This window comes from Aethina tumida, chromosome 4 (genome assembly GCF_024364675.1).
Source record: "Aethina tumida isolate Nest 87 chromosome 4, icAetTumi1.1, whole genome shotgun sequence".
Taxonomy (NCBI): Eukaryota; Metazoa; Arthropoda; class Insecta; order Coleoptera; family Nitidulidae; genus Aethina; species Aethina tumida.
In genome coordinates, this window is record NC_065438.1 from 3,196,312 (window position 1) to 3,221,476 (window position 25,165).

At 37.6% G+C, this 25,165-nt stretch overlaps 2 protein-coding genes across 2 annotated transcripts in view; one reads left to right on the plus strand and one right to left on the minus strand.

Annotated features, from left to right (window-relative positions):
* Positions 1 to 1,138: 1,138 nt before the first annotated feature.
* On the plus strand, positions 1,139 to 6,097 carry LOC109606317 (uncharacterized). The gene is made up of 2 exons (XM_020022877.2): positions 1,139 to 1,284; positions 3,801 to 6,097. Exon 2 carries the CDS (start codon positions 3,821 to 3,823, stop codon positions 5,705 to 5,707), a length of 1,887 nt encoding a protein of 628 aa, XP_019878436.2. The 5' UTR covers positions 1,139 to 1,284; positions 3,801 to 3,820; the 3' UTR covers positions 5,708 to 6,097.
* A 59-nt stretch (positions 6,098 to 6,156) lies between these two features.
* The window catches only part of LOC109607003 (basement membrane-specific heparan sulfate proteoglycan core protein), a 69,345-nt gene continuing 50,336 nt past the window's right edge, over positions 6,157 to 25,165 (minus strand). The window contains exons 19-56 of the mRNA XM_049966806.1: positions 25,000 to 25,113; positions 23,557 to 23,673; positions 23,350 to 23,472; positions 22,633 to 22,692; positions 22,502 to 22,516; positions 21,837 to 22,064; positions 21,647 to 21,784; positions 21,339 to 21,584; positions 20,240 to 21,279; positions 20,022 to 20,179; positions 19,773 to 19,971; positions 19,464 to 19,604; positions 19,137 to 19,406; positions 18,877 to 19,082; positions 18,076 to 18,301; positions 17,855 to 18,019; positions 17,603 to 17,796; positions 17,055 to 17,543; positions 16,775 to 16,998; positions 15,541 to 15,689; positions 15,314 to 15,488; positions 14,577 to 15,138; positions 14,252 to 14,514; positions 14,016 to 14,196; positions 13,723 to 13,959; positions 13,501 to 13,670; positions 12,950 to 13,072; positions 12,709 to 12,894; positions 12,385 to 12,648; positions 12,062 to 12,325; positions 11,757 to 11,894; positions 10,148 to 10,578; positions 9,326 to 10,094; positions 8,720 to 9,273; positions 8,306 to 8,654; positions 8,052 to 8,252; positions 7,629 to 7,992; positions 6,157 to 7,084 (exon numbers count right to left, since the gene is read on the minus strand). Coding sequence (XP_049822763.1) covers positions 7,045 to 7,084; positions 7,629 to 7,992; positions 8,052 to 8,252; positions 8,306 to 8,654; positions 8,720 to 9,273; positions 9,326 to 10,094; positions 10,148 to 10,578; positions 11,757 to 11,894; positions 12,062 to 12,325; positions 12,385 to 12,648; positions 12,709 to 12,894; positions 12,950 to 13,072; positions 13,501 to 13,670; positions 13,723 to 13,959; positions 14,016 to 14,196; positions 14,252 to 14,514; positions 14,577 to 15,138; positions 15,314 to 15,488; positions 15,541 to 15,689; positions 16,775 to 16,998; positions 17,055 to 17,543; positions 17,603 to 17,796; positions 17,855 to 18,019; positions 18,076 to 18,301; positions 18,877 to 19,082; positions 19,137 to 19,406; positions 19,464 to 19,604; positions 19,773 to 19,971; positions 20,022 to 20,179; positions 20,240 to 21,279; positions 21,339 to 21,584; positions 21,647 to 21,784; positions 21,837 to 22,064; positions 22,502 to 22,516; positions 22,633 to 22,692; positions 23,350 to 23,472; positions 23,557 to 23,673; positions 25,000 to 25,113 — 9,773 coding nt within the window. The 3' untranslated portion in view covers positions 6,157 to 7,044. The remainder of the gene's footprint in view (positions 7,085 to 7,628; positions 7,993 to 8,051; positions 8,253 to 8,305; positions 8,655 to 8,719; positions 9,274 to 9,325; positions 10,095 to 10,147; positions 10,579 to 11,756; positions 11,895 to 12,061; positions 12,326 to 12,384; positions 12,649 to 12,708; positions 12,895 to 12,949; positions 13,073 to 13,500; positions 13,671 to 13,722; positions 13,960 to 14,015; positions 14,197 to 14,251; positions 14,515 to 14,576; positions 15,139 to 15,313; positions 15,489 to 15,540; positions 15,690 to 16,774; positions 16,999 to 17,054; positions 17,544 to 17,602; positions 17,797 to 17,854; positions 18,020 to 18,075; positions 18,302 to 18,876; positions 19,083 to 19,136; positions 19,407 to 19,463; positions 19,605 to 19,772; positions 19,972 to 20,021; positions 20,180 to 20,239; positions 21,280 to 21,338; positions 21,585 to 21,646; positions 21,785 to 21,836; positions 22,065 to 22,501; positions 22,517 to 22,632; positions 22,693 to 23,349; positions 23,473 to 23,556; positions 23,674 to 24,999; positions 25,114 to 25,165) is intronic.

Here is a 25,165-nt window from a genome sequence, read left to right on the forward strand (position 1 = left end):
GTATATTTAAAATATAATCTTTTTCTTCTTTAAATATTTCCTTACGTTGCCCTTCATTTTTCACTATAACTCATTTATATATAATTTTTTGTTTATAAAATCAATTTGATGTGGCACAGAGGCACAATTTTAATCTCTCGTGTATTTGTTAATGTAGATACTGTGAACATGTTCTATTGGAATAAACACCGTGCTAAAGAACTGCAGAATCGTTATTTAATTGAGTAATTTCCTTTTACGTTGGGCGCCAAATTTCACGTATTTCTTCAAAGTGCACAGTTATTAAAAACGAATTTGCGATTTTGATACAGAATAACGGTTGAGAAATGCTTAAAGAGTGTACGTTCAAAATGTAACGTTACTTCTTATCTGTTATATTAATTGGATTATAATTGAAAAATAATTGGTCATTGTACTTGAATAAACTATTCGTAACAAAAAACTACATATTAGTTTGCATGACACAAATTTAACGTGAGTAATGTAAGAATACAAAGTTCGTGGCATGGTTTGCATTTTATATCAAGTTGTAGAAATTTTAAAACACGCTTCTTTTATGGTTTCTAAAAGAAATTAAGAGTACACGTAATTTTTTTATATTCAGTTTTATTTATTTTATTTTGAAATTGAGTTAATTGAATAAATATAAATGTACTAATTAATATTTTGTCTGTGTATTTAATGATACTTAATAACTGATTAGTTAAATTACTTATTTACTTAAAATTGTTTAAATAATAAATATTTATTTTGTCAACATATTCGTTAATCAACAGTCCTATTACAATTCTCAAAAAGAATTAGTGAAATAATTTCAAAAATATATTTATCTTTAGTGTTAAGTAAATATGGCTTAAGGAAGGTTTCTTATCTGATTTTAAAAATATCCTAAGGAAAGTAACAAACTCAGAAACCCAAAGCAATAATACAAATTCCCGTGTAACTCCCCATTCGCCATAAAACATTTACAATTACCCCGTCTAAAAATAACCCCGGCGCATAAAAAGTACCACAGATGGAACGAAGTCAAAGACGCGTACGTAACTTGACTTATTGGCTGGTACGTGCTCATACCGGCACACCGCGTTGCATAGCAGTAATAAAGTAAACAGTGGCTAATGATGATTTTCGCCAGTGTAGTTTTAATTTACAATCTGCAGAGTGAAGGTCACGGTTATGTTTATCGCTAGTTATTGCTAAAAATTTTAGTCGAGTCATGTGAAGTTTTCGGCACGGTTTGTCCGACAGTGTTTGTGCATGTGCTTGTTGTGATTGTAAATAATGGTAAGTTCTTGCAGGTAAATTGTATTGGTGTTGGATGCTGCAGCTGTATTTTGATAACATCAGATAAGTGACGGGAATAAATATTGTGTAATCGCAGACAGAGGGGTATTCCTGGCAAATTAAATCATTTGACCTCAACTTTGTACTATCTAATGCCCGTGAATTTATTGCGGCTTAATTTATTTTATTGTTATAGCCGTGGAAAAATACTTTACAGGTCTGGTTAAGTGTTAATTAAAAAAAAAACTTTACCTTAACGCACTCCCACTCAAATTTAAACTAGAAATAGTAACAAACAACGTTTTAAAGTTTAGTACAATTACTGCAGTAACTAAAAAGCATTTAAAACATTAACACATGTACCACAGTTAATTGAAGATGAGCTATTATGGTCAATTTCTTTTATGTCAATTGCATATTACTCATGTCACGATATTATGAATGAGCATTATTTTATGTTAGAACAACAAAGCAACATAAAAAACTATAAAACATTACAATTTTGCACCGGAACCAGTTAACCTTCTAATAAAATTGTCACTTACAATAAATTTATGAATTAGAAATCCCAAACGTTTTTATGTTAATATGTATTAAGAGAAAATATTAATTTCTTTGTAATATTCACCATTTTTCTTATTTTTTAACTAATATAATATTATCAAGTTCTTTGAAGGCAAAACTAACAAATTTATTCATAAATTATGATGACAATGACTAATAAAGTCTTCTTAAAATAAAAGTGAGTGCAATATTTCAATAATTCTTCTTACATTTGTGGTGGACAATTCTTAAAAACTATTCGAATATTTTTACTGATAATTGAACAATTTATTTTTTAATCTATTGCAAAATTTATGGTACATATTGCCAAAATTATTATGAAGTTTATAATTCTAATTGAAATATAGTTTTTTGTAGAATTGTTATTTAATTGTATAACTTCTTAAAAGTTGGGCGCCAATTTTCACATTTTTTGATAAAAAGGTGAATTATTAAAAACAAAATCTTCATACATTTGTGGTGAACAATTCTTAAAAACTATTCCAATATTTTTACTGATAATTGCACAATTTATTTTTTAATCTATTGCAAAATTTATGGTACATATTGCCAAAATTATTATGATAATAAAAATACTGTTCCTATTTTTTTTATAATAAAACAAGAAAGTTACGTATATATTTAAGAATGTTCGTGTTTTATAATTTGGCTACAAACATAAAAAGTGTCCTTATCCTCATTACTTGTGGATGAAATATCGTGAAACAAATCGTGGCAACACAAGTCCAATGTTTTTCTATTCTTGTCCTGATAAAACATGTTTTAATCTTTGTTTGTTTTCCACACACTTTTGTAATATTTTTCATCGTTGTAAGAATGTTCATTGTTATTAGTAATAATAAATAATTTTATTTTATTTATAACGTATTTTAAAAATGAATGTATTGACAAATATTTATTTAAAAGTGTTTAACAAGATCCTTGTATCTTATAAAAAGGTATTGCAGAGTAAATAAAGATAAATCAATTATTTTTATATTATCTAGTGATTACATTGCCCAATTACATTTGGACTAAAATAAATGGCAACATATATTTTTATAAATCTGTGTTTTTGTAACTATCTTGTGTAATATATTCATGCAACATTTTTCCTGTTAAATCAGCTTTATCGTATTTCCTTTCTTGGATTTACCGGTGACATTTATTGACAATAGGTGCAAACTGATAAATATTTTAATTTGCACAACTTTACATTCATATTCACGTCGAAGACAACGATCAGTCAGTCGTATACGATTTTTTTATTACAAAGATATAATTCAAAATTTTTCACAATTTATTATATTTGCAGTCAGTTCAATGTGAATATTTAAAAAAGGGACATTCATATCAGGTAAAGCAAATATATTATTTTTGTTATCTGATATAATCTTGAACTGTTATTAATGTTGCTATTATGTAGGTTTGTTCATATTTTGTGACGTGTGCAAGTTAGTTCTGACATTACTTTCAGTGAGTTTCAATTTTAATTTTATTCCTTTTAAGTAATTAAACGCAGTAATTAGGTTATATGGGGTGACTTAGAAAACATATTTATTTGTTGTGGGTGTTGTCTCATAATTTTCACAGAATACATACATTATGTCAGTCAGTACTGATAAATATATTCGTACATAATTATTACGACGAAATTGACTTAATTAATTCAATGTGGGGGGAAATATGATGAGTGTATTTATTTCACAATGCCAAAATAATAATGATCATATGCTAATTTTATTTACAAAGAAGATTTACTTATTAATACTCTTTTTGTCTGCTCTTAACTTAATAAATAATCTAATCTTATCTTTTTCATGTAAAAAATAAATATGCACATATATTTTTTAATATGTGGGAACACATTTATATTGATACATATTCAAACAATTTTAAAACGTTTATATTCTGCTTGTAAGTTATCTAACTGAAGTTTTATTTAAGTTATTTATATATATATTTATTTGCAGGGTCAACTTAATCACACTCAATGTTGTCTTCTCTATTCAAAAAGGACAACGAGACTGCAATTGTAAAAATATCTGATTCCACAATCAAGCTCAATAAATCGGAATACAAAAAGTTCCATTACGTAAAACGAGATCCTAAAATAATCTCCATTACGAATAAATATAAAAAACAAGGTACTTGTCTTTTAGACTCTTATCCTTTCAAGGACTATTACTCTAGAGCTAGAAATAGTGAGGATGAACCAGAGGAAGTAGTTGCCTATGCTTGTGACAACAGACGTGATTCAATTGCCAGTATATTTAATATAGAAACAGAATTATCTCAGTTTATTATGGAGACCAAGAAAAAATCTAAATGGTCTCTTTTCTCCAAGAAGAAAAACGAAAAGGATGCCAAAAATGATGAACCAACAACTCCTAATAGTGTAAATGATGAAGTAGTAAAATTTAGCACTCCAACAGATTCACCAGAGAAGAAAATAACGAAAGAAGATGAAATTAGATATGCAAACCAACACAAAGCTAAGTTTGCAAACGTTCTGGAGAAGTTCGAGACCATACAAGTAAGTGATGAGACTGATTCGACGTCGAATCCTAAATCTCCTATGCTGGAAGATATACGGAAGAATTTAGAAATACATAATGGACATTCCGGTACTAAGACTCAAGCACCACCTGCTCCGGAGCCACTAGAAATGAAGCCAAACAAAATAACAACAGTGCCACTGAGCCCGGAAGGTAAAAATACACCCCTGTCACCCAACATCATTAAATCACCGAAACTTAAATTACCCCCCAATCGCCAAATTGTACCACTGAAGCCCAGGTCTCCTTCGGTAGACAGACTGAGATCGCCCACACCTATACTGATTAATAATAAAAAATCCATGAGTCTTCCCAGACCTCGTCCCGAAGAAAACGTCTTCAAATACGACAACGTTCCGAGGCCAAAACCACCGCAAGTGTCCCGCCAGAACTTCGACGAAGGAATTTACGCCACAATTCCCACGAACTACCAAAACTACTCGGAAGTTGCGGACAACCGTGCCGAAACTATGAGCAGGTCGTCCAGCATGCGAAGCAGAAGCAACGACAAAACAATAGCCAGACGAAGCGTCGAAAATTACTACTGGAACGAGATAAAAAAGATGGAGGCACAGAAGCAGCTCGAGTACCAGGAGTACCAAAGGAGGATATCGATGTACATGAACCAGCAGGAGCTGAAGAGGTCCCAGAGCATGTCACCTGCGCTAAGGTTCAGAACTATGCGTAACTCAATCGCCGGCAATGGTTACATAAGCGAAGGCGAAATATATAACGCAAAGCCAAGATCTTACCCCAACAGTGTGGTTTACCACACCCTGGACCGTTCGCAGCCCAGCGGTCCGATCTTCCGAAGGGGCAGCATCGCCGAAGAACAAAGGCGACCTCTTAATACCTACAAAAACGTGCGGTTTTCGAGGAATACTCCGACCGAAAACTATCAGGTGGTCCCTGAAGACGACGACGTGTTTTACGCCAACAGTTACACCCTAAATAGGCCGCCCTCTAGACTGCAACACGTCCAGAACCCTTCTTACTACGTTCAACAACCGGTTGTAAATCTAGTCCCAGTTGATGGAAGGAACCGCCTCAGCAACATGTACGACCCAGGACTGCCCTACTACCAACAGCAAGTGCCACTAAGGCAAAGTTACCAGCAGCAAGGGAATACGCTGAAGAGAAACAGCTACGCACCATCAGTCAGGCAAGAAGTTCTTGTGCAACCACCGCAGGACAACCCAAACTTCATCAGGAACTCGAGGCTAACGTCGAGTACCGGCAACATCAAACAGTTGTCTAAGATGCAAGGCCAAAAGGTGCTGACTGTGCCCAGCAGGAGGAATCCCACCCCTGTTTTATTTTAACCCTTTATTTGATGTTCCTGTGGAGTTGTTGCTATTTTGTGATTCTTAAGTAATTAAGTAGTTAGTTAGTTACCTTTGTTTATATTGTATAAGGCCACTAAGGCTAAATTATTGGAGTATACTTTAGGAATGTAGTGTTTCTTTTTAGTTTATGTTTCATAAACACATGTAAAAATATTTATTCACTTAAATATTTATTTACACATACCATATACATTTAAATGGTGCTCCACTTAAAAATGAGAATAAATATTGAATAATTTATTTTTCATTACAACAATATAGTTTATAATAAACCTTTCTTAGTTTGATAACTTGTTTTGTTTAATTAGAACTAAATAAAATTTTAAGATTGTTGTGAAATAAATATATTTGTATACAAATAATTTAGTTTTATTTCTTGAGTATATTAAAGGGGTGTTAAAGGGGGATCTAAAGAATACAACGTGTATATTTATGGTATTTAATATTTATTGTCTTTAGTTATTGAAAATGCATTGTTTAACATGTTAATTACAAATAATGCATATCAGAGGCATTTATGATTTAGATGGTGGTAGGTATATACATTATGATTTTACATACATCAAAAAAAGTATAAATGCCTCTTATCACCTAAGTATCATAATGAGAGATGCACATACATTTCATCAAAGGATATTCTGGCAAATTGTATTAAAACAGGTAAATAATACCTACTGTTAAAAAATGTTTTTTGAAAATTTATACATATTTTATTATTATCATCACCATTGTTGATACGTTTTTGTTTCAATTTATCCCATCACATTAATTAATATAATAGATGTTGAAGGCAATAACTAAAGAGAAAATTAATTTACATAAAATTGTAGCACCGAGTGAATAAAATTTCCAGAAGTTAACTCACATTTGGACCTTAAATTGCTTGCATAAGCACAGATTTACATACTTAATCAATTTGCCTAGAACTATAATGGCACGAAATGTTTCTTACATAGTTAATAATATTTAAAAAAAATGACATAATAAAAATCAAGTATAAAAGTGGCAGTTTGAAACATAGTTTTTTTTAAGCAAATTAAAGCTATATTATAAGCATAGGCCAAAGTGGCCTAGAAACTTAATATAAAAATAAATCTTGACTTTACGTCTTTTGTTAACTTATTGAACACAACTATTATGAACACTGAAGCTAACTTGCGGGATACGAAATAAAACGGCGTTTATTTACGTACATTTTATAACTAACTATCTAACTAGTTGTGCTGATACCTCGCTTAGTTTTATTTAATATCACGCAGAAAATCATAGCTGGTCGCTTAGAGATAACTTAACTACAAGAGATGATTCTAATTTTAGTGTATAAGATCATTTTCCTGGATATTCCCTCCATTACTGCAAACAAAAGAAAAACACAAAATTAGTTTTCGGTATAGAGTACTATAAAATACTTAAGTTTTAGTACTTGGTTAGTTACCTGCTTCTTAAATCCACTTGTACGCTATATAAAAATGTATCAGTCTGTTATGTAAACGTAATAAAATATATATATTTTATATTTAACAATATAACAATAATCTAGAACGATTCAATAAATAACTAAACATAATAAAAGTAACAGTAGATTAAACAATAGTCTTTCTGATATGTTATTTTACTTATTGACCTAAATTTTCTTGGCGAAATATATTAACAACACAACAACCTAAGAAACAACAAAAAATGAACTGAAATGTAAATGGATGAGGCTTTGCTGGATGGTCTGGGATGAATGATATTTACAGGTGGAGGATCGACAAAGTCGTCGAACGGATCAGAATCGGAATTGAAAATTAATGAGGACGGAATCCATTTCAGTCTGGCGCAGCGTGAAATAGAAACATCAATTAATCTTAGCCCATTGGGTCGTTTAAATAAGTAATTAGTCCGGTTTCATTACCTCATACAAGATTTGGCGTTCACACCGTTGATCGCCCTCTCCCCCAGGTCGATGGTCTTGGTGTCCTGCAGCTCGAATCCGTGGATGCAGCCGCTGAAACCTGTGCTGAGCCTGTTGGCCGTCATTAAGGCGATGTTGGGCGTGCCTCCAAGATAAATGTTGCCTTCGGCGTTTAACGTGCTGGTCAGACCTTCCGAGTCACCTTCATCTGATGAGCCGTGGTCCACGTCCATGATGCCGTGTTTGCCCAGCCTCTTCAGGATGACGGTGTGTCTGTTGCCGTCGTCCACGCGCACCCTTTCGTTGCGGATTATCGCCGGACCTTGCCCTAAGTCGTAGCTGTACTCCAAGTAACCGTTGATGACTGAAAATGAAAGACATTATAATAGGATACTTAAGCTTTGTTAATTAGCTGAAACTTACTTGCTAAAGACACGTAATCTTGTCCTTGTCCGTCCTCATTGGGTCTTTGTCCGAACCAGAAGATTAAGCCAGTGCTGCGGTTCGTTGTTAGTTCTAGAGCAATGACTTGTTCGTCAATGCCATCCTCATTTTGCAGCAAATCTTTGTTAAATTCCAAATAGCCTGTTCCATCGAAACTGACGTCGTTTTTCAGGATAATTGCTGTAAAAGTAAATGAGTTCAATGAATTTTTAAAATGTTTAAAAATAACATACTTTGTTCGCAGTGGTTTCCGGTGTAGCCCAATGGGCAGTCACACACAAATGATGTAGACGTTTCCCTGCATGATCCACCATTTTTACAGGGTGAGTTGGCGCAGGTATTTTCAGGAACGTCACAGTTTTTACCACTGTATCCTTGTCTGCAAGAACAACGGTAATCGATGGGTGAAAGTGGGTAACAGTCACCATGTAAGCAAGGATTACTGGAACAACCAGTCTGATCAAAGTTGGTGTTTGATGGATACAAGTTATTATCGAAGTCGTCTCCTTCTGTGCACTGTTCCACATTTGATGAGTCGTTGGCGCTTTGAATCAAATTTAAGTTCATTCCAGAGAGGCTGATCTGGAATATGAAATTTTGTTTGTTGTTATACTGTATAACTAGTTATATACAATACAAGTGTTTACCTGTGAGATACATCCTTCGAATCCGGTTTCAACTCCAGTGCCTTCATTAAGCCTCATGCGACTCTTGTCATAGCCACCTACATAAACAGGCGTCAACAAATTTAAAACCTTCCTATTTTGCGTCTTTTCAATGACAGGTGTCGCTCCGTTCACAACCAATCTTCCTTCATAAGGTGTCCTACTGGCTGTCAAAACAGCCCACTGGTTAGGTACCAACTCTTCCTTCTGCCTGATCACGGTGGGACCGTTTCCTGCGTCGTATCTCATCTCCAAGTGTCTGTCCTTGATAGCCAAACTCAAGAATTCTCCGTGTCCTTCCTCGGTTTCAGCGGTGTAAAGCAACAGGCCATCGTCAAGAGTCTTAGGTTTGATTTTTAGAGTGAATTTCAGCCTTCGGTTAAGCTTCGTTGGTGGGTAGGCGATGTATGAGCCTTTGCGGAAAGCTGGCTCCATAATTTTGATCTCGCGCTCGCATCTTTGTCCGGCGTATCCTAGAGGGCACATGCACTCGAAACTCCTTTCGTTGTCTATGCATCTTCCGCTTCCGCAAGCATCTGGAATAAATTGTAGTAAGTTCAAAAATATTCTTTACCATTTAAAACTTACATGGTGAGCAGGCTTCCCCTTTGGGCTTATTACAAACGGGTCCGCTAAACTCCTTAGGGCAGATACAGATGTAGCCTTCTTTGGTCAAGTCTTCCTGGCACATTCCCTGGTTCTGGCACTTGTTCTCTGCGCAGGTCTCACACGAGGTGACTCCCACTTTGTCGATGGCTTCCTTTAAGATGTCTACGTGGGTCTGGCCGATCTTGAAGAGGCTGATGCAACCCACGAAGCCGGCGGACATGCCGACCTCAGGGTTGATGGAGTTGGGACTTGGGACTCCGCCCAGGAACAGATTCTCCACCAAATCCAATCCCAGTACCTTGCCTTCAGCGTTTCCAATGTACGGGCCAAGACCGTCGACGTACATGGACACCTTCCTTTTGTTTCTGATGATCTTGACGTTGTGCCATTGCTGGTTTTCTACTGGGCGTTCTGCCCGTACGGTGGTCGTGCTGTAGCCCAAGTTGTATTTGAATTCAGGGACACCATTGACCAAGGTGAGTGAGATGAAGTCGCCGTAGCGTTGGCCGTTGTACAGGATGATACCTTGGCCGTTCTCGGGTTTGAATGATATCTCGATGGTGAACTGCACGAAAGCGTCGTTTAATGTGGGGAGGGCGATGTAGCTGTTGGGTGCTTGGGTGAAGTAAGGGACAATGCCGGTGACGCTCAACTTGATGGGTTTCTGAGTATTTCTGTTGCCGCTTGAAGCTGAACACAAGTAGGTGCCGGCGTCAGCACTGCTCACGTCGTAAATAGTGATGGACCTCTGTAACATTAATTCGAATTAACCTTAGTCTCAGTTGGAGTTAGTTAACTTACGTTGTAGATGTCGACGTCGCTGGGAAGGTTGCCGTTCTGCTTCGTCCACAAGTACGAGATTGGTCCTTGGAAGTTAGGTTTGCATTCTAAGATGATTGAGCTACCTCTTGGGGCTGTTTTGGTTTCGATAACTGGTTCATCTCTGTGCTCATCTATGACGTTCAAGTATTGATCTTTATGGTATGGTCCTTGGTGGCCAGTTGCTTCGCATCTGTAGAGGCCGCTGTTGTCGCGGTGCACGTTGTAGATCCTCAAGGAACCACCGTGACTTTGGACGTTGCTGGCGAAACGACCATCTGCCTTAGACCAGGTGGTTATGACACCGGGTTCGCTGCTTTGACAATTGAATTCGACGGTGTCTCCCGTTCTGTAGGTCTCTTCTGTTGGGGTGACGAATAATTCTGGTACTGGAGCGTTTACAACTGCTGGTCCTACAAACAATTCATAAAAGTGAACACTCAAATTGAATTTAAATTATTATTTTCAATTTACAAAATATGTAGGACAATATAAATGTGTTTTGGGCAGTAAATTGAAAATAATATTGTTTCAAGGATTAGTAACACAAAATTATTTTAAAATAGCGATGACAAGACAGGAAAATTTAAAGCAGTTGGTGATTAAATGTATTATGGAGTTATACATAAAAATCAACATTATGTATATATACAATATCTACTAAACTAACTATTAATAATTAAAAAAATTGAATATTGCAATGACAACTTAATGAAATAATTAATAGTTAGTTTAGTAATTTACAATAATTAACAAAAATATTATTTATAATATATAATGACCTACAAGATGAATGAAGAAAATATATACAAAAATATTGTTTATTGTGTAGAATTAAATAAAATTTGATGTTGACAGAGTAACAATAGTGACAAAACAATACATCAAGTTCCATTAAAGTCTACACAATAATAAATAAATAATTTTTATGAAACTACCTAATGTACCTTAGCCTTCAACCTTTTTCCAATAGAATTCAGCCAAACTAAATGTTTACTAGGTATTTCAAAAAATATAATATGGAGTAGGTTTTGTATTTTTTTTTTTTAATAAAGGTTGTATGCTTTAAAATAATTTTAACAAATACATCATCATTTACCAGAGACATGATAATTGTTTGAAGTAATTTGGAAAAACACAATAAAGCTACACATACTATACAATTGTTATTAATTATGTATGTATACCTAAAATGAAAAAATTAGTGTACATAGAAGCATATAGCAAGAATGTTCTATTAATTTACATAAAATATGTAACTAATACCCATCCTGCAAAAATACATAGTTGAAAATCCATACTGTAAGATCTACTTACTGACATATGAAATGCAACACAGAAAGCATTTTAAAAATTATGACCTCACATTGAAATAAAATTACAGATATTAGTGCTAATGTCTTGCTCTTCACTGTCGTTATATAAAATAATGGTATGGACAGAAAAAATCGACGATTACTTTAGTATCTGGGCAAGAACACATAAGTCAGCGTCGAAAAGGACCGACTACCAGGGTCTGAAAGTATTATTTAAGAGCGACCACATAGAGGAGAGCTACACAAAAAAATTAAGAAGCTACAATAAAACAAACCACGTCGTGTCCTGATATAACAGAACTCTTCGTCCGAGTTGTCTCTACAGTCTCTCCGGCTGTCGCAGACTGCACTACGTGGCACGCATTCTCGGGTACCGCAAACATATTGGTTTTCCTTACATGTTATTCCTTGTTCTAATTGATTGGATCACATTAAATTCAATCGGTTTATCTTATGGTAGTACTGGCATTTGCTTTTGACACAAATGCCTGAAGTATCAAGGGGGGGTAAATGTTTAAATACTGAGTAGTGTGGGACTCAGTATAGAGACAAGTACCCTTATTAAAAAGCGTTTACTTACTGTTAACAACGAGGTCAGTGTAGTCACTGGTGGAGGTACCCTGCGTGAAGACTTCGCAGAAGTACCTTCCGCCATCCTCAGGTTGGACGTTGTAGATGACCAAGTTGCCCCCGCTTTGTCTGGAATTGGCGGGCAAGTCCATGTGTTCTCTGTACCAGTTGATAGGGGCGTTCACTTCTTGCGTTAAACATCTTATGGTGGTGGTCGTACCGATCATTGTTTCCACTTGCCTCTTCTGTGCGGTTATCAGTTTTTGGGTGTTGTCTGTAATTCATTTTGTGAGTTAGAGCTTTGTTCTATAATATTTGTACAAGTTTACATACCGACAACTTTGACGTCAGCAACAGAATGGGCCTCTCCCAGTCGGTTCCTGGCGGTACACATGTAGGTACCGGCGTCGTTGAACTGTATCCTACTGAACTGTATATAACCGTCTCTTGTGGTGACTGAAGCTGGCATGCTTCTGTTAACTGGAGTCCAGAAGACTTGGATAGGTTGTTCACCGACTGCTGTGCATTGGATTGAGGCGTCTTGACCAGGACGTACCACTTGGCTTGGAGGCGACAAGTTAATACTAAGAGCAGGTGCTACAGAAACAAATTTATTTAGTTGGCATAATTTTAAAATTTACGTATAAGTGAACACACCAGTTACTTCCAAGAAAGTGTTTATACTGAAGAGGATCTGGCCGGTCCAAGGATTGGTTCCGATGCATTTGTATTCTCCGGCGTTGGCCAGTTCGACTCTATCAATGTAGAGGACGTCATTCTTAATGAACGCTTGGCTTGGTAAGGATGAATTGTCGCTTCGAACCCAAGTAACTTTGACGTTGTCTAAAAAACGTACCATTAATTACAATTCAAAGGAATAAACACCTTTAAAATGTACCATCTTTGTTGTTAACGCGACATATTAGCTCTGCTTTAGTACCAACAGGGGCGGTGAACTTCTCAGAGTATGTTGGTAATTGCTTCCATGGTATGTCAGGACTTCCAATTGTTGCATCTTCACCTAAAAATTGGTGATTGGTTATTTCTGACAAATATGTATTTAAATGGAATACAAATTGGTGTTAAAATTAAGTTGGTAAATAGGATTTGTTAAAATGATTTAGTTACTTACCACGGTGACCTATTCCCAAGTTAGTTGTTAAAACAAATGAAACAAAACAAAACATATAATTAGTCAATATTATTTTAATTAAACGACACACACCATTTTTTAATTTTGTGATATGGGATATTTACACAACTTTCTAAAATGTCCACATACGGACCATAGTTCTGAATTGATCAGAGTCATTCCTCCACCCCCTCATAGGTGTGACAGTACTACATAAGTAGTTACTTCTTAACGAAAATTATGTAAATGTTCCAATTTGTTCCAAAGCACGTTTGTGTGTTGTGTGACTTGATATTTACACGTGACTTGACACTAACCTGTGATATCACCTCTTGCTGGCTTTTCATCTACTACCAAGCGTACTATCTTTTGAGTTTGTCCTCCAGCACTGCGAGCCGTACATACATAAGTACCTGCATCTTCCGTCCTTAATCTGTTGAATTCTTGTACTGCAGTGTTAGATCCTGCAGACTCCGCAGAACTTAATCTACAACAGACAAATCAATTTGAAGTATAACATTGGTTGATTCAAAGCTTACGAATACGGATAATCCGACTGTTTGTGCCAGGAAACGCTTGGTTTTGGAGTACCGTATCCAGTACATTGCAACACCAGTTGGTCATTGACGTATCTCTTCACAATTTCTTCGCTGGGATAAACTTGTACCTCTGGCACGGTGTAAACTGTGACGTGGGCTGTGGCTGAAGCTTGACCTGCTTCGTTTCTGGCGTTACACACATAATCACCAGCGTCACGTACGGTTGTTTGAGTAAACCTGAATAAAGGGGGTGTTAAAACTATTTTACGATAAAACTGAGGGGGATATATTACCTTAGGGTTCCACCTTGCATTTGCTCAAGGTTGGAACTTAGAGGTTGTCCATCGTTTCTGCTCCAGGTGACTTCAGGTGTTGGTATTCCAGCTGTGATGCTACACTGGATGGTGTAACTGTTGCCTTCGTTTATAATGACGGTGGACGTGGGGTAAATTGATATCACCGGTACTTCGAGTCCTGGATAGAAAATTACAATAAATTACAGCATAATATTAATAAAATTTTGACTTACGGTTGATTTCTACAAGACTGTAGGCCTGGGAAAGACCCATGTCATTAGTGGCAGTACACATGTAAGTACCCATGTCTTGAACTCTGGAATTTCTGATGTATAAAGTGGAACCAATTTGTTCAGTACCAGGTCCAAACTGATCATTAAGTTTGCTCCACTTAACTATAGGTGCTGGTACGCCGGTGGTTCTGCAGTCCAACGAGATCGTTTCTCCTTGATAAACGGTTACACGTTCAGGTTGTACACTTGCCGTTGGGAATTGTCTGTTGTAACAATAACAATATGTAACGCAAAGTCTTGTTTACTTCCTCAAGATAAAACTTACCCTTGCATTGGGCCTTGGGAGATGTACACGTTAACGGATTGTGAGCCAGAAATGCCGGAGTACGTAGTAATTTTGCAGGTGTAAATACCGGAGTCCTCAGGACTAGCGTTCATGATAATCAGTTGATCTCCATCTTCCCTTGAATTGTACGGCAACCGTCCGTTTTCTTTGAACCACCTAACCTGCTGGCTACCATCGTCCGATCGGCACCTCAGTACCACCGTGTCGCCCCTCTGTCCGTTGAACGACGAAGGCTCGATCGTAACCTGGGCGAACCTACCGGGTACATCCTGGACTTGTATTTTAAATTGGGACTCAGTCTCGCCAAGTCGGTTGGATCCTATGCACCTGTAGGTGCCTTCGTCGCTGAGTTCCGCCTCTTGGATGCGGAACTCGCCGTTTTCGAAGGTGTATCGGCCCAAGCGTCCGTTGTCGACTCGCTCGATGCGGATGTCCGGAATGGGGTAGCCCTGGGACACGCAGGTAACTCTGATCATTTGTCCTTTGGTGACTTTCACGAACTTGTTGTGGACGTCTGTGACTGGGGGTCTTCCATTGGACACTGCGTAGGAGGACAATTATAATATAATAATAATAATAAATTCATCATTTATACAAATACAAAAATTATTTTTGTAACAGTACCTGGCCTTCCAATTGCTGTAGCCAAAAAGGCTAGCATGTGCAAAATAAGTTATCAATACTAAAAGTTTCTGATTAATAACTAATAAACTTACCTCCGACATTCAAGTTCACATGTTTCAACATGACACTGTATCCATCTTGAGCCTCGCAGGTGTAAGTTCCAGAGTCGGACTCCCTCAAGTTGTCAATGATCAGCATGCCATGTCCATCATCAATGGCACGGTCTGGCAATGATCCATAGTCCTTGGACCATTGTATTTTAACAGTCTACAACAACTTTAAATAGAATCACCCTAAGAATGGCAAGGAATAAACTTACCCTTGGTGACTGTAGGGACCTTGCACTACAGTTGTACCTTACGGTGCTTCCAACTTCATATATATCAATTTCGGGGGTGGTGATGGTAACTTCAATAGTTGGAGGTAAGGGATCAGGTCTAACTGTGTATGGTGGAGGAGTTTCTGGACCTAAACATATAAATACATGATGGCATTATACAAATAATTAAGATGGATTGTCTAGTCAAATTTTGGTTAATACGTTATTATCTTATTTTTATTATGCGTGCAATATAAATCACAACACAAAATTAATAATTTGGTGTTACTAGTTATATAAAACAGTGTTAGATTGATACTACCATATTTGTTATGATACAGATCTACAAAAAGTAATTTAATAATAGTATTCAGGTTCGTTAAATAATGGCACACTGAGGTTTATTAAATTTTTGATAAAGCAAATACTAAACTCACCTTAGTTCAATATTATTCAATAAAATAATTAGATAATTAGGTACTATAAATAGAACTAAGGCAAGCCTTAGTTTTGGTATCAGTAAGTCGAGTACTTAAAAGTACATTACAAATGTTGAATACTGAAACAGTATACAAAAGGAGACAAGTACAACAACACAGATACGACGAACAATAACGGATAGTACTATTTTAAGCGATATATACATTTATATTTTGTCTCAAACCTGGATATAAATCTGCGGTAAGTTTTCTGAACAATGTTCCATTAATAAAGTAAACGGAACATACTACTGTGACTTTACAATGTTTGACTTCCACGTCAAAAAGTACTTCGGTCGAGCCATTGTGCGTTCTCGAGACCGGAAGACTAGCTTGCCAGGGCTCAATTATATAATAGTATTCACCAGAGAATGAACAAGTGAAAGTTACTTTACTTCCGATAGGATGAACAGCGACATGCGGCCTCAAATCTATGGGAGCTTTAAAATATATAAAATTACTTGCAGATTTGAACATTACTTGACTTGGTTGATGATGCTTGAGGATGTTTATCGACCAACTGACTTTACATGTGTATACTGTTTTATTTTTACCTAAATTGTTAACGTTAAAGTGCAACTTAAACTAGAATTATTCTTAGCACTGAATTGAAATATGACACTCCAGTTTTAGTTGTTACTTTGGTACTGCTATCAATCAATACATCCATGCATCATGCAAAAAACTTGTCCAAAGATTTAAAAAAAACTGGGATCACATTTTGGACAAGATGTTAAATTTACAAGACGTCTTACCATCTGTGGACTGGCAATTGTATCCAGTGTATCCAGGTTTGCAATGACACTCGACCCTTCCATCAGTACCTAAATTGCAGCTTTGCTCATTGTTGTTGCAAGGACATCTTTTGCAGGAGCCGAACGTGCGCACACTGTAGTCGTTTGTGTCTCTATAGAAGCCTGAGGCGCAAGACTCACAAGATGTGCCCGAATATCCTTCTGGACAGCGACAAGTTTCCACTCTATAAAAATGTTTTCGTAGTTAAAAGACCGCCATCAAATTGCCTTCTTTGCTTACCTTGTAGCAATGCCTTGATCAGTGACCTGTTCTACAGCCGTGTCCAAAGTAATGTCGCTGATGAAAGACGTGTCAGTCTCTGAGGCCAAAGATGCTCTGATCAAAATCGAGTTGACATCAGATAGCACGGTCAAAATATCCTCCCTAGAAGCTGGAGTTGGACGATAGTGATCAATGCGTTGCCAATTGGATTCGGGGGCAAGCGTGACCGATACACGGCCTTGATGGATCCTCGGGTTGCTCCAGTATAAGGTGAGGCCACGTCCGTTGATTATGATATCACGATCCTCGTAGTAGCCAGAGCCTGGACGTTCTCTGTACTCTTGGGTGAATTCGAGTTTGCCTCCATAAGACCGGATTTGGTTGCCGGTGAATATGGCTGGCAAGGCCCAGTACCATGTGGTGCGGTCGCTTGGGTTGAAACGGTAGCCAATTTGGTTAATGGAGGAGTTCAGCAGGAAGTTACTGTCAATGTGTTGTGTCATAGTCCTAAATAGTAAAAAAAAAATAGATAAGTACAGGTTGATAGTTTTTTAATGAACACCTACTGATCAGTTAGTCTGAATCCATGGGTGGAGCTGTCGATGATTTGACTGGGGATTTGTTCAACGTAGTAGCTGCTCGATGAACAGAACGTTTCAATACCAGAGCACCAACATGCTTCGCATCCGTCAGCGTTATTGGCGTTCAAACCGAAAGTACCTTCACGACATCTATCACAATTGTTTCCTACCACATTGCTCTACAATAATCGGTTTCCAGTTATTAATTCCAAACATTTTTTTGAGTTAAAATGTTACCTTGCATCTGCATCTACCACGGACACATTCATTCGATAACGAGCCTTCGTGGCTGCAGCTGCAAAGTTCTTGTCCACGTGATGATACACAATTGCCCGACGAATCTCTTTCATATCCATCCAGGCACAGTTCGCAGAACTCTCCCCAGGTGTTGTCACGGCAGTTCTGGATTTACAACAAAAATTATTGTATGTAATAATAAAATGTAACTGGATTTGTACCTTGCACTCGCCAGTCTCCGGGTCGCACTCGTTGGAGTGACCGTTACACTTGCATGGTTCACAAAGACCGAAGTAAAGACCTTCCTCGACCCTGGTGTATCCAAAATCACAGTCCTCGCAAGACAAACCCTTGTATCCACGTGGGCAGTGACACTCCTCCACAGCATAAGCCCTTTCTAATCCAGTGTTCTTTTCACGTGCTATATCCAGTGATACCTCAATCAATCTGTAACAATGAATTAATATTTTTAATAGGTTGCCAGGGAAACCAGTATTGTATTACTGTTATAAATTCAAAATTGTCATTTAACATACTCATTGTAATTTACAATTTATACACATACATATATATATATACAAAACGATGCCTCAAGGAGCTGAATTCATCAATGTAGAAGGCCGACCAGTGGTATATAACAATGACCCTCAAAGAGGGATTTACCAGTTAACCTTTACAAGAATTATACTGTCTGGTTTGATTTATATAACTGTTTTTACTTCGCTTTTGCTTCGTTGCTTCCCGGCTTTGAAAGATGTGGCCTTGGACTACATTCCAGAAATAATGTCCCTGTTTGGGGTTCGAAAGGAGGAAACTTACATGGACTTGTTCAAAAAATTTATGGGCTCCCTATTGGTTCGTAGCAGTATGATTTTGTCTATCATTATATTTATACATGTTATACTATTTTATATAATTAATAAATACAGACGTTAGAAATTCATTATTATATCTTTGACTGACTAACAAAGTATGAGTCCTGTTCTAACAAGTAACAAGAGTGGAACTTAAAAGGTACTTACGAAGCTTCTCTTGTGTTTGTGAAGTAAGTAGCCTTGATATAAATGGCCGATATATCAGACAGGGCCATAAGCAAATGCTCACGATCAGCTGGCTGGCCATCAGTACGTTGCCAGTACTGCTCCAATAAAGGTACTTCAAATGACTGCGGTTGGTTGGTTGGATTCGGTTGTTCCCGAGAGTAGTACCTCAGATTCATATTGTTAGCCTACGAATAAATTAATTACATACAAGTAAGTGTATTTTAAGGCTTTTAGCTTACGTAGATTTCGACGTCGGAGGCGGAATTCTTCGAACTACCACCGGGTATCGGAGTGTGTGTTAACGTGTAACGCAGTTTTCCACCGTAAGCAGTGACTTTGTCTCCCAAATAACGAGAGGGGAGCGACCAATAGTAGATACTTCCGGGGTGGAATGCATTGTAGGTGATTTGGTTTGAACCCAGTGATAAGTGGGGGTTGATGGGGGATTCTCTGCGACTTATATCGATCAATTGGAAGCTCTGAATGTTGGAGTGGAAGGTGGTGAATATCTGCAAATTAACATTAATTTAGTGATTGAGTTGTTTGAATTTAATTGGCATTCTTACTCTGTCTCTGTACCAGGATGAGCTTGAGCATTGGTTGGTGATTCCACTGCAGAAGCAACGGATGCAGCCGTGTTGGTTTTCGGCACTCAGATGGAATGCGTTTTCCTTACATTGTGAACAAGTTGGTCCAGTTGTGAATTGCTGGAAATATTTAACGTTAGTTAATAGGTCACCACTTAATGTATTAATCTAAAGTTTTGGGGGGCATTTTACTTACTTTATTTAAGATGCATGAAAAACATTCAATAAATTAGAAAGCAAATTCATGGATATACGTGTCAGGTTCAAACAAATTCAATTAAGTAGTACCTTGCAAATACAGTTTCCGTTGTCTTCATGGGAAGCTCCAACACTGCAGTTTCTTGTTGGTTCAGGTTCGCAGGGACTGCCGTGTAGGGGGTTGCCGGTGTATCCAACGGCGCATTGTTCACATCTCCTTCCCATGTACCCTGGTTGACAGTCACAAACCACGTTGCCGTCAGGGTGCAACGAACAAGTACGAGCAAATCTGAAATGACACGTTAGTACCTAAGACTATAAACTTGTGTTTATACGTACTGTTGGCTGGGGTTGGTGTAAGGGCAAGGACAAGGTTCGCATGGGATGCCTCTGGATGGATCACCGAATTCGCCAGGTCTGCACTCTTCGTGTCTCCTTGGGACGCACTGTCCTAGCCAGGGGCCGTTCTTTGATCGTACGTATCCACTGGCACATTTCTGCATCAATGATTAGTGTTAATAATTTGATTGATTATTAAATGATTACTAAGTACTGACCTCACAGGAGGTCCCGGTATATCCAGCGGGGCAACTACATTGTTCAACATAGCTGGCAGCACCCAGGCCACGGTCTCTACTGTCAGCGGTGTCCATTTCAATGTTCCTGATGGTGGTGTCCAAGGGACCTTCGTTGTACAATAATTTTATTAAGATGTTGTCAACGTCGGCCAAAGCCATCATAATTTCTTCCCTGGTGGCCGTCTGTCTAAGTCCATTGTCGTGCCTTATAACCCAGTCTCCTTCGAAGAACCTAACTGACATTTCAGTTTGCGTGTTGGGCTGTGGCGTCCTCTCCGACTCGTACAAAAGAGTGTAGCCATTGCCAGACAAAATAACATCAGGCCCAACAGTTGGATAACCCCCATTTCTGTGTTCAACCTTGTACCTCAGATAACCACCATAACTTTTCAGTTGATCACCGTGGTAGTTCTCCGGCATGGCAAAGTAAGGATACACGTTGTCCTGATTTAGCTGTACATTAGAGGGTAGAACTACTTGAACGCCATTGCGGTCAATGACGTTGACGTCTGGCCTGGCACCTCTATAAATGGGCTCGTCTCGAATCTCCACAGTACTTGTCCTAGGATCAACTCGTACACCTAAAGTGTTCAAAATGGTGAAAGGAGGTTGCAGCTGATAGATGTACAAATCGGCGGAGGTACAAGCGGTGGTCTGTCCAAAGCAGAAGCACTTGATGCATTCGGACTCCTGAGTGGCGGCCACGTTGAAATAACCAGGTCTGCACACGGACGTGACTGTGACGATTAGAATGGTGTCGGGAATGGCGAATGTGGATCCTTTGCTGTTGATGGCTTCGCAGGAGTATGCACCTTGATCAGTGACTTGTACGTCGGGGCACGTCAGAATGCTGAAGCCGTTGTCGTTTGTGTAGGTGCACTTTGATGGGATGTGGCCCCAGTTCAAGCGCCACACTATTTCCGGCACGGGTACTCCCACAGCTGTGCACTTCACTTGGAAGGTCTCTCCTGCTACTAGGGTCACCATGGGCGGGGGTGGTTGTGAAATTACCGGTTTTGCTGGAGGAATTAAAGCGTAAAATAGCCTGAAATCACAGGAGGACGTACCAATCACTTACCGCAACCAATTTCGTCGCTGCCGTCGATGCAGTCTCTCTCATTATCACAGTGGTACCCCTTGGGGACACACTGGTTGTTGGACATGCAGGTGAATTGATGGTATTGGCAGACAGAACCTGGTGGGGTGGTACCGCAGTTTTGCTCATCGGAGCCGTCGCCACAGTCGTCATCTCCATCACACCTCCAGGTCTTCAGTACACACTTCTTGTTACCGCAGCTGAATTCATTTGGTTCGCAGTAGTCATCTGTTGGGAGGACAATAGATTAAAGTGGGGATTAAAGTTTAATGAGTTATTTAAGTACGTACTGCATCTGTTTTCGTCTGAGCCGTCTGCGCAATCGAACTTGTCATTGCACACCAAGGATTTATCGATGCATTGGCCGTTTGCACAGGTTGCTTCATGTGGTTGACAAGCAGGAACTGGTGGTGGTGGTGGTGGAGACCCTAAAAGGACCAGAGGTTAATCCTTTTTCATTCTAATACCAATTCAACTTACACTTGTCAACGTGCAGTGTTACAGAGATTTGGGCTCCTGGAGTGTTTGGAGGGTACCCGACAGCTTGACAGATGTAGATGCCGGCGTGTTCCACGCGGATGTTGGGGATCTCCAGTCTGCCGTTGTTGTCTCTGGAACCAGGTGGAAGAGGTCTATTGTTGTCCCTCATCCATTTGACTCTGGCTCTTTCCATTCCTTCGTCACGACATTGGAAGACGACCTCGCGATCTAAAGACAATTTGGATTAGTGGAGGAAAGATGTAAGTTTGTGGTTCCATGCAGGGGTATTTACATCGGTGTTGTTATAATTAATAGTCAAACCACACGATGTGAGAGTGAATTATGAGGGCGAGGGCTCCTTTCGATGATATCCATTTCTTAGAAAATAGTTTGGTATTATTGTGACTTGATTACCTTGATTATAATTATTAATCAATGTGATATTTAATTTTTAAACCCATGTAAAGATGGAATAAACCAAGAGGCAGCAACTATAAAATTGTTCACCTTCAAAGTGGTTTCGGAAGTGAAAGATTATGATAGTTTTAATAATCTGTCACCACATGATAATTATTGCAATAAATGTATCGTTGATTAGTCCAATAATACATGAAATAGCATGATGATGTCTCGCTCAAGCCGGCAATTCTAATAATTTTACTCACCAAGCTTATAAATATCTGCTCCGTGGCAACAACAACAAAAATAATTAATTATACACATGACACAACAAAATTGGATTAAGTACAAACAAAGTTCAACAAACAGGAAGAAATGATAACTTAACAAAACTTACTTTCTTTGATTTCCTGTGTGGATGGATATGTCTTCAGATTAAGGGAGGTATCAACCCGATCTAAAATATAAAAAGTAAATTTAGTAAATTTGAAATGGCTGAAAGTTCAAGAGGATGATTAGAAGTTAGGTTTTTTATTAGTTAAAATCTGGAAATCAGGTTCAACGTCCAAATTTGAGGGTTTTTATGGAGGATGTTCCTTTTCCAGTTTATCAGGAAACCACATTATAAAAATTAATTAATTTCCATTGGATGTATTTAAAAAACCTAACTTAATCATAGTTAATGAAGTCAATAGTTAGTAATCAATCATGTCACACTGGAAAAATATAGTCAATGTATTGATTTTAATATTTTACATTATATATTCTAATGTTTTACTTAGTCAAAAATTATATGTCAGTAAGAAATTATCAAACTGTTTATTATGTAGTGTTACTAACACAGTTTTTTTAGTAATTTGTAGCATGTCCTACTTCCAGAAACTTCATTCATCAAATAGATTTGTGTAGCTTCAAAGTCGCCCCTAAATGTTTTGTTATTAAAGTACAATAAAACAATAATAAATTTGGAGATGGAGTAAAGTAGGCGAATAAAGTAATAAATAGTTCATGCATATTTATCAATCGATTCTCTAATTAGACCCCCGACTAATTATTAACGTTAATCGTTATTATTTTAGTGTCCACCACTTCATCACACGTCCTGCAGACTTACTGCAATCGAGTTCATCGCTAGAGTCAAGTGGACAGTCCACTTTGCCATCACACCTCATTTCCTCCCTTATACATGGCCCGTTTTCACATCGAAATTCGCCAGGACCACAACGGAATGTTTGACCTAAATGATCATTTTGTTGCGAACAGTTTTACAATAAAACTCCCGGAGTTTTTGATATTATTAAACATGGATAAATTTACGTACCGCAGTTTTCTTCGTCGGAGTGGTCAGTGCAGTCGACGCGACCGTTGCAGACGTCCCTTTGGGGGATGCACTGGACGCCGTTGCGGCAGGTGAACTCGTCGTATTTGCAGGAGGGACCTACGGAAGATACAATTCGATAGTTTTTTAAGTGGACTGGCTGTGGGTCAATCTCTTGATTGTTATTCAACTTTTCTACGACTCCATGAGGCAATTGAACAGCCAAATTTCAATTATTAATTAAACATTACATCATTTCATTTGAGTGTTCAAAAAGTAACATTTAGTCGCAGAATTAATATACATGTACTTCTTAAAACTGAGTACTGTACTAGTTCTAGACACTCGAACTGTTTCTACACCACTCTACTAAACTAAAATTAATTAAATTAATAAATGAAACGTAAAGTAATGCAAATGAAAAAATACAAGGTGCATTAAACGTGCATTTCCAACTAAAACTTTTATAATGGAACATATAATTAACTAACTCAAGGAGTGCAATAAATTAAATTTTTACTAAAAATAAATTTGTTACACTACAGTTTTGTTCCAAGTTATTATTATTGTTGGAACAAATGACAATGGTAAATATTTCTATTAAGTTTAACAATATTATTTATTAATTATGATGATGTATAAATAAATCCATGCTAAAATTAACAAAAGACATAATAATTTACGTAATTCTCGCAGGAAATAATCACTCATATGAACCTACAACACACCTACTCATGTAATGTAAATTGTCTACACGAATACTAAAATATTCTGTATCAATTACCATCTACAAATCTATTTAATAAACGGCTACAACACATAGATCTCGAACAATAATAAAAATATAACAACATAAATATATTTCTAACCGAAGAAGCAGTTTTGTTCGTCAGAGAAATCTCTGCAGTCGTAGAAATTGTCACATCGCAGACTTACAGCAATACAGGCCCCGTCTGCACACTGGAACCAATCAGGCTCGGCGCAAATCCCTGACCCATACGACCGAACACAAAATTTTTGTTTTTAACATTATCTCATCATTTTATTATTATACATAGTACTACATATAATGGGAAAAAGGTTTGGCCACGTCTGAATCTAGAGAGAGACGGAGACAGTCCGGTAGTGGGAGACTTACTGTCTCTATCGTACGTCGTGTCTCTGTCGAGATTCAGATGGATCAAACGCTTTTGGTACAATATACGCTACATGTGATGACATATAATCAGGCCAGTACCATCTACATGAAATGAATGACGTGTGTTATTGCACCTTGTTTGTTGTATGTAACATAAACAGTGTTTCTTTGTTTCATTTGTTAATTCAATATTTAGTTAATTAGTGGCACCCCATTTACATTTTATGTTTGCCAAACTGGTACTTTATTAATTAATTAAAACATAAATGGAGCTGATGCTTAAGGGTTTAATATTAAATGAAACATACGACAATGAGGAAGATTTTCGTCTGAACCATCTGGACAATCTCGATTTCCGTCACAAGTTCTTCTTTCATCGATACACGTGTTATCATTGCATTTAAATTCGTTACTTTGGCAACCTGGAATTGATACGATGGTTTATGTGAAACCAAGGAAACTTTGGATGGTTAT

What these genes read in the sequence shown, in the direction of transcription:
- LOC109606317 (XM_020022877.2), top strand. Translation starts at nt 3,821, where the DNA reads ATGTTGTCTTCTCTATTCAAAAAGGACAACGAGACTGCAATTGTAAAA.